At 39.9% G+C, this 9,474-nt stretch overlaps 1 protein-coding gene across 1 annotated transcript; it reads left to right on the top strand.

Annotated features, from left to right (window-relative positions):
* Positions 1 to 92: 92 nt before the first annotated feature.
* Positions 93 to 6,584, top strand: LOC140927891 (protein LSM14 homolog B-like). Its single transcript, XM_073377587.1, has 7 exons — positions 93 to 269; positions 362 to 534; positions 2,169 to 2,697; positions 3,309 to 3,499; positions 4,391 to 4,530; positions 4,778 to 5,057; positions 6,115 to 6,584. Exons 1-7 carry the CDS (start codon positions 149 to 151, stop codon positions 6,145 to 6,147), a joined length of 1,467 nt encoding a protein of 488 aa, XP_073233688.1. The 5' UTR covers positions 93 to 148; the 3' UTR covers positions 6,148 to 6,584.
* The last annotated feature ends 2,890 nt before the right edge of the window (positions 6,585 to 9,474 follow it).

Here is a 9,474-nt window from a genome sequence, read left to right as displayed (position 1 = left end):
ACTCATTTTGTCCCGTGGGTGACGTCATTTCCCACACTTCCGAGAGAAGGAAAACAGTCTCCCAGGCCCGCCATATTTTTGTTAAGGCTGTTTGCATTTTTATCTTCGTCATCCTGCACCATCCTTGTATTTTTTCGTGTCCCTGAAGATGACTTCGGGAACACCGTACATTGGCACTAAGATAAGTTTAATTTCTAAGTCAGAAATTAGATATGAGGGAATTTTGTACGCTATCGACACAAAGGAAGCTACAGTGACGTTAGCGAGTGGTTAGTTTCTCTTTCTCTTTTTTCTACATTACTGTTAATTTTTTTTCACCTGTTTTCTCGAGCGAGTTTATACTTTCTCTCCTCTTTTGTAGTTCGTTCACTTGGGACAGAAGACAGGGAAGTAGAAAAATACATAGCTCCAAGGAACGAAAAATATGAGTTTATTGTCTTTAGAGGACAGGACATAAAAGACTTGACTGTTGGCGAACCCAAGAGGGAAGAGCAAATTAACTCGCAGCCACCTCAGGACCCAGCCATTGTTCAGGTTCATACTTGTTCATGTTGCACATTGATTAGTAAAAACAAAAAACGGAAATTGTATCGATTGTTTAGAAGTGACATTTAAGAACGTCTGGTTCCGGTTTTCTACATGTACAAAATACAAACAACGATTTAGTGTTCTTGCGTTCGTTCAACTTATCTATTTTTTACTTCAGTCTTTGTATATTTGTAAGTTTTTTCATCCTTCAAGGAGACGTTCATGGTCGTCAAAAGGAGCATATTGTGCTCAATCTGAAGTTGTTGTCACTTTGAACTTTTGAAGAGTCACTGAAAAGAATATCAGTCTAGAAAAGTTGCCCTGTATTTTGTAGTTATACCATGAGCAATACTGTGTATTTACCCTGAAGTCGTCTTTAACCCTTAAAATAGTTTTCATAATAATTTTCCAAAATTTCTCTGTTGACCACATTGACCTGCCAATTTGCATTTGTCACACGCCAAAAATTGAGACAATCGTTCCTGCCTGTACCCCTCTACTATTGTGGTGGCAAATTCCCTACCCCATCAACAACCATTGTTGTCAAATTCCATCTAGCTCAGGAAGAAACCAGTTGTTTTGATTCAATTGGTTTCGATACAAATTTCATAACAATTTCATTACATTCAAATAATTTATAGTTAGTGCCCTGGGGTAGGGGGTACTTCCTAGTAACAGGCTAATGGGGAAGTGTCGCCAGATGGGGTCGCATTTCCACGGCTGGATTGATTATTATGGGGTTGCTGGAATGGGGTCGCACATTTTCGGGTTTGGGGGATCAGAAAATTGAGGCAGGTAGGACTTTTACTACGTTAAATTTAACAAAATAATGTGTCTTAAATTAATTAAATAATAGTCTTTATTGAGGATATCAATTTCACTGATAAGTGATTTACAAAAGAGTCCTCAAAAATTAAAAAGGAACAAAAAGGAAAAATAAAGACTAATATATGAATATATAAAAATTAAACTAAAAACTATTTACATTTCTTAACACTTTTTTAAAACTAGCTAATGATGGGCTTTGTCTGATTGAAAGGTCTAATTTATTCCAATCGTTTGAGGTAAAGTTTGTCGAGGTCCAATGGCCCCAGTTCCTATTAGATGCACTCTTACGGATATTGTTTTTACATCTAGTATTATCTAGTGTCAATTCAAAAGTAGATGTACATAAACGGAAAGATACTAAGTTGGAATCTCAAAAATAACATTTTCCCAAAAGTGACTAAGATAGGGTCTATATTTGCCCACAGAATAGACTATAATGGGGACGGGGTTCTGAGAGACCAGCCGCACATGCACCCCACCCCCCCCCCCCCTCCCCCTTATCACAGGCTAACATTCAGCATATAAAAATCATTATTCTTACATGCCTCTTAGGCTTTAGGGTCAAGGTTGCAAAGTTTCCATGACTCTGTGGACATGCAATTCCAAGACAAGACTTGAGCACAAATAAATCCAAACTAAATATAGAGAATTGACCAGCATGCCTCGGAGTCAAATTTTAATAATATCAAACACGGGCTACTCTTTCAATGTTTTTAATTCCCCATTGACATATGTCTTGAAATGAGGTTTTTAAGACTCCCTTGTGGCAAATACTGTTTTCACATGACATGTTTGTTTCTTTTTTTTACCAGACTGGACTGCCAAGCGGTTATTCTCATTTTCACACCCCTGTATCATATCCTCATGTACCCAGTTATGGTCCATTTGGAGGTGTACCATCGTATGGGGGCTATCCTCCTGGCATCCCACAGAGACCTATGCCAGGTCACATGCAACCACCCATGGGTATGATGCCACCTGCAGCAGTAATGCCTCAACGGATAGGAACACCACCGGCAATCCCCCCTCTGCCTTTGTCCAGAGGTCATTCTCCATCTCCCGATTCTGTGTTACCTGGGTCATCAAGCACCAAATCTGCAGAAAGCCAGGGAAATGAATCTCATAGCAGAACCACATCACAGCAAGGAACTCAAACTGTTCAAACAAAAAAGAAACCATCCTCAAGACCTTCATCAAGAAGAAATTCCGAGGACAAGACTGAGCAGCCACAAGAGTCAAAAAAGAAACCAGAGGTTAAAAAAGAAGAGAAAGAGGCCACTAGTAGCAAAGAAGCCACTGGAGGGAACCAAACTTCAGCTGAGCCACAGAAGCAGAGACAAGGTATCAAATAGTTGGTGGTGATGCTTTATTTTTTGCATCCTCGCATACATGTAGGTTGTCGGCCATATGATTTCTTTTGACCATCATTTTCTGTAATGAATTATCACATTGCTTAAGTTTTTTTTGATAAATGGTTTGCTATAATCAATGATTTGCTCATAAGTAGTAGCAAGGTAGTTTCGTGGCTAATCATAACTGTCACAAAATTCTCAGATTTGAATGGCTCTCAGCAGCCCTGATTTCAGCATCAATAGAGTACTTTAATAGGACAGTATGCCTTGTGCAGCAGTAATAGTTGGACAGTGCGCACCATTGCACATGCTCGAATGGTCACTTTTTTTTTAGCAAAAAGCTTTCTGAAGATCTTGTGTTTCAATTTTTTTAAAAAAAAAGTTTTGATAATGACATGTTTCTGTTATACATTGTAGTTACAATTAATAGTGGTAACGGGACTTTGTGTTGTCCAATTCAGTCCTTAATCATATGGTCATCCAGTGTTATTTATTGCTGCTACATGATTACAGACTGAACCAGACTCTACTCAGTCCTGTTAGCTGAAACTTTGTGACATGTAGTAATTCTTGCTTGCTTGTTTTTGTTTGCTTTTTAAGGTGGAAATCGCCGCACTCAAGGCAGAAGAGGAAATTCTAGCACAAGAGGTTCTAAACCAAAACCTGGAGGTGGTCCTGTTAAATTTGAGGGTGAATTTGACTTTGAGAGTTCAAATGCTAAGTTTAATAAAGAAGAGATTGAGGAAGAGTTACAACAAAAACTTCATGAAAATCTACGGATTACAGATGAGGTGAGCAAGTGCCGGTAGCAGGGTGCAAAGAAAATCATTTTTACAGCTTGCCATTCGGGCAAGCTGAAGCTAGCATTTACTAGCCCAGACGTCATTTAAACTAGCCCCAAAAGCTTTTTGACTAGCAGAACTGATTTTGCAGTTCTTCTGTTCTTCCTCATGAAATATCACTTGCTCGTCGGGTAAGTTAGAAACAGAATTCACTAGCCGATAGCAAAATCCTTTAGCCCCAGGCTATCAGACACTACTTTCTTTGCACGCTGCGGTAGGGATTTGAGAGGAATATAGTTCTTACCTTATTGCTTATTTCAAAACGTCACCAATATCTCAATAATGCTGTCATAAGGTGAGGTCAATATTTTACCAACTGTAAGGCATCTATTGATCATACAAGCCTCCAAGAACAGTTCTAAAGAAACCTCCCAGTGCTTAAACTTGACTTTAACTTTGCTGGTGAAGCACATCTGCAGTGCAGTGGTGCTTGGCTACAATCTTGAATCGCCTAACAACTTTCATAGAGTCATTCACAGAGTACTAACCACAGATCATCTGGAGTGTGGGTCTTGCTATTTTTTCAGTGTAGCATTTGGTGACATGTATGGATAACTCTGCCCCCTTGTGTTGCTCCACGACCCCTATTCTTATGGAGAAGGGGCCTTTAAGCTCCCTAAGTAAGAATTTTCATGTATTGCCCCTAAAACATCCATATAAACCACTTTGATTTCACTAAAAAATGCTGCCAAGCAACTTTTCTGGTTGTCTTGAATGACTGTCAGATGGCACATTTCCACAAAAAAAATGCATGCAGTGTACGTAAGTTTTGGTCTTTTCTTACTTGTAATTTTAATGGAAATGTTTAACATTTTTAATAGAAATCAAAATTTTTTTCAGGTTGAAAATAAAGGGAACAGTTCATCAACTAGTGAGGATCTCCAAGACAAACCTCAAACACCAACCTCTTATTATGACAGCTCCAAGTCCTTTTTTGACAGTATCTCTTGTGAGGCAAATGATAGAGACAGAAATAGAAGGTGATTATAAAATGTGACCTATTTTTAAGAGCCATTCAGATAAAAGGTTAATGGAGCGCTTCAATCCAGATGAAAACTTTGCTTAAATCAAATACTAAGTTGTTCCATTTTTTCGAGGTAAGTTGCACTGGTTTCTGACCTGTCTGTTTGGTAAAATGGAAAGCACCCAGTCCCTTAATCTGTATGGGTTGTAAGCTTCACTGGGGGCAGGCTATGTGAACAACCTTTTCATCTTGCCTTTATTTAGGGCACATCCTTCTTGGCAGCAAGAGCGCAAGGTGAATATGGAAACATTTGGAGCAGCAGGTGGTATGCGACGAGGGGGACGTGGTAGAGGCAGAGGTCGTGGAGGATATAGAGGTGGCCGTGGTGGATACAGATATCAAGGACGTGACAACAGCAGTCGAGGTGGACGTGGAGGATATAGAGGGGGTAGTAGAGGTGGTCGCACAAGAGCCTGGGTTGATTACCCCATCGATGGTGATGAGAAATTACTACCAAAGAATCTTTCTAATGGACCCTCCATGGTATGATGTATTAAAATGATAACTGGTAGAGATTTAAAATGTTAAGTTCAGGACAGTCACTAAGGGCTGTAGGCTGGGGATTTCCCCTGGTTACTTTGAGCTGAACCCTTGGCTATTTTTGTAGACAACAAAATAAAAATGGAACCAAAAGAACCTTCAAGCTGTTTAGCTCTCTCTCAACCATTGTATACTGTATTTGCAGGTGTATAGTATGCACCTGTTTCAAATGGTTGATAATCATATGCCTGACTTTGTATATTTACTTGGCTATAAACCATCAACCTTCACAGATTGTCATTAAAATTGAAAATTAAAAGCCATAGCGTGCACAAGACAGCAAAAAATCTGAACTTTTCTGGTAGTAGCAGGGCTCGGAAAAAAATCCTGTGCCGTAGTCTGGGACACGCAGATTTTCTTGGTGGGCAAGTAACTTTTAAAGCTTACGAGTCCAGGCAAGTCATCCTCAAACAAAACAATTAACAAGTAAGAAGTGGCCCCGGGCAAACAAAATGTGACAGGTACTTGCCCAAAGGACAAGCTGGAATTCAAGTTTTTTTCAAGCCCTGAGGGGAAATAAAATGGTGCCAATATTATGCAAATGGCCCATTATGAGAGGGTACAACTGATAGTGCTTTGGAAAGAAAAATTGACAAGGCTGTGCACTAAGAAAGATTAAAGGGAGTGTAGGGCTCAGATCCTGTGAAATCCAGGGTGCCTAGCATATGATTTGTATGAAAAAACTAAGATTTTCTAGTTGCCCCAGAGCAAGAGTTAGGCACTGGGGACCACCGGGCTCTCCTAGAGGACAGCACTGACTGACTTTGGATAGGTGGTTGCTTTTGAGAGGTGACTGCTTATGACGAGTTGTCAAACATGTATGTTTGACTCTGTTGCATTTATTATTGTTCCCTTTCGTGGTTTTGCATGTTCATGAAGCTGTTTGGTAGTTCCTTTTTTCTCTTTTTTTGGGGCGGGGCATGGGGGGCGGGAAGGAGTTAATTTGATCATGTTACAGTTGATAAGCTGTAGACTGAGTGTGCATTTTGTTTCCTTGCAGGTTGGAGATGCAGAAGCAGCAGCCAAGGCATAGTGTGACCAAAGTCACTCCTAATAACATGCTAGTTTTTTTTTTGTTTATATTTGGACTTAGAGAATGTGAAAAAGAATTTGTGGTCTGACCACTCACATTATTGTTTCTTCTTTCTATTGCTTGTGATCAATTTTGTAAAGAAAAATGAGGCTGCTTACATGACGATGCTGCTGTACATGTCCCAATGAAATTTTGGTTAAGTTTTTTCTCATGCGAAAGAAAATCTCATCACCCATTCATGAGCTCTCTAGTGTACAAAATAATAATTGTGGGGTAAAGAGGCTAACAGAATTATTTACTGGTTTGTTTGGATAATATTTGACTTTGTCCTCAGACAACTGACTAAGCTGTCATTGCTTTACAAGTTTCCTCATCCCTGGAACTGTTCGAGTCTATTCTCATCTCCATCAGCGTTAGTACATCTCTAGTGTGAGTTTTGTACGTAATATTTCCAGTCAAAGAGAAATGGAAACTGGTGGCTTGTCACGTTATTAAAATTGTTAAAAAAAAAACAGTACTGCTAATTATTTGTCTGAAATTTTTGGTTTTGGCATTCCTGTCTTCTTGATTTTACTCCTTATGGTGGGAAAAATCTTGTGCTTGTCGAAATTACTTGTGAACCAGTAAAGTCAAAGATTGAGAAGGCTGAATGAATAAACTTAATTTCCGCCCACAGACAATTTGCAGTCTCCCCAGATCACAGTGTGTAGTGGAGGTATGGTGGCTAAGCGGTTAAAATCCTATACTTTTAGATCTAAATCTTGCCATCGTAGTTTTTCTCAGTCAAGGAACTTTGCTCAACTTTGGCTCTCATGACCCACTTGCAAGAATGGGTACTTGTGGCGTACTTGGTTCGGGGGCGGGGTTCATGGGGTAACCCTTCAATAGGCTAGCATCCCATCCAGGGGGGAGTAGATACTCTTAGCTGCTTTGTGTTGTGGAAAGATCATGAGTGCCAGCCTATTAGCCATATGGCCAGATACATTTTTACCTTGCTTATAGTAACTCTACCTTTCCAGATCACTCTCACCTCATGAAATGCAAAGTAGTAGCCCCCATGGAAAACTAGAAGACAGTAACAGTCTTCTTTGGGTTCTCAAACTGATGTTCTGTGTTTGGTCAATTTTCAACCTGACTGGAGTCATGGAACTGGCCCCAGTTGCTCAAAAGCTGAACGACGCTATCCACCTGGCCCCAGTTGTTCAAAAGCTGGATAGTGCTATCCACTGGATAAATCATTATCCAGTGGATAAGTATTAGGGAAACCAATTGCACTATCCAGTGGATAGTGATTTATCCAGTGGATAGTGCTATCCACCTTTTGAACAACTGGGGCCAGATGAATCACTATCCAGAGGAAAAGCATTTGGGAAACCAATTGCGTTATCCAGTGGATAACGATTGATCTGGTGGATAGCAATATCCACCTTTTGAAGAATAGGCACCTGGTACAACAAGCAAGGGCAACAAGCAAGTCACATTTACTGCAAACATGAATTTTTTTACCATGTGGCCTAGTTTCCCCTTTACCTTAATCGTTAACTGTTCATTTTAACTGCACGGAATTCAGTACAGTGAAACCTGTATTAAGCGGACAGTAGCCGAAGTCCCCGAATTTATCTACCCGTTATCTCCACCAATCATTTTCCGCCAGGCTTCTTCCGCTGTGGACAGAATTGTGCCACTTGTCCATTCCTTACTAACGGCCTCACAACAGTCACAAGTTATACCTTTTACGCTACAGGTGAAGCACGTTCCATCACTTCACACATTACTTGTAACACTAAAAATGCTATCTACATGGTTCAATGTAACCGTTGTAATTTTCAATATATAGGTGAAACTAAGCGACGTCTCAAGGACAGATTTAACGAACATAGACGTGCAGTCGACAAAACTAACATTAAATCTAAACCCACAACTGTTTCTGAACACTTTCTCTCTCACTCTAACCATTCTCATACTGATATGCAGTTAATCCCACTAGAAAAAATTCATTCTTCACTTGACTCAGTTCCTAAGGTCAGGGAGTCGCATTTGATAGATAAGGCCATGACTCTTGAACCTCATGGCCTGAACCGCCGTGACGAATTATTGTAATCCAAATCTTTAGTATTTTTTCCTTTCCAGTTTATTGCGACATTCTCCATCTATATAATATTGTGATTCCTACATAAGTTCAGTAACATCTGTAAACCTGAAGAAGGCTGGTATGGCAAGCCGAAATATTGTTATAAAAAACAACACACTTTTTTTTTAAAATCGGCTTTGCAGTAGTCTTTGGACTTCTCGGTCTTGGTACTCTATCACAAATTCAAGAACCATTTTAAAGCGAAAATTTGTTTGAAAATTAGTTTTCAGCTGCTGTAATGCATCGTGAAAGTAAAATCTCGGTAGGATCGATAGTTTTTAGGATGAATTTTAGTGACGTCATGTGAAAACCAACAATAGGTAATAGCATGATTTGTAGTGATATTTCGAAATTGTTGTACGTAATTTCGCAGCCGTTGGGCGAGTGAAATTTGAGACAATTTTAAAATACTACGAGTGGTATTCATGCCAAATATCCTCGTACAAATCATGCTATTATTTGTTTATACTACTACCCGCAAAGGTTTTGTAATTTTCACATGTAGGTATATCAAATGAAGCTGAAATACCACTGCTCTAAGCCAATCAAATTGCAGAAATTTCTCATGTAGTCGTAGTAGTATAATGGTCTGAAATAGGGAAAGGGTTTCAGGAAGCGTGCCGCACGCCCCAACCAATTTTTCTGGAAGTACCCCCCAGGCTTTTCGTCGTATTTTCTACACAAATGGGGGAAGGGGGGGGTGGGGAGGGGGGAGTCAATGTGCCAGGCGTTCCTTGCGGAGACCGTGGAAACTGGGACTACGAATCGTTGCGTGATCGAAGCCACGCATGTTTTGCGAAGAAAGCTGGGAAAGATTAAATTTAGAGCTTTTCCGAAACGTGTCGGTTTACGAATTCTATCGCTGGAAAGCTCTGATTACTTTGGAACAAGTGAACACTACTGAGCGGTCGAACAGAAATTAAATCACTTTTTTGATCTGCCAATGATGTAATTTCTCTGGAATCGAGGCCCTTGAATTTTCGTGTATTTATACACGCGTATAACCTGCGACCGCTGACATATTTCCGGTCGTCGCTAACACTCGTGCTAAATCAACTCAGAAACAAGTAAAAAGTATCGACGTCGATAAAGTAGGAAGTAAAAAACCTTTAGCGAGTAAATCCTGTTTCGTGTAGGATTAATCACCTCCTCATTTCTCGATCTTATCTCCAAGCGAGACTGAATCCGTTGTAAGC

This window comes from Porites lutea, chromosome 2, assembly GCF_958299795.1.
Source record: "Porites lutea chromosome 2, jaPorLute2.1, whole genome shotgun sequence".
In the NCBI taxonomy this organism is placed as follows: Eukaryota; Metazoa; Cnidaria; class Anthozoa; order Scleractinia; family Poritidae; genus Porites; species Porites lutea.
The sequence above is the reverse complement of the archived record's forward strand: the minus strand, read 5'-3'. Positions and strand labels throughout refer to the sequence as shown.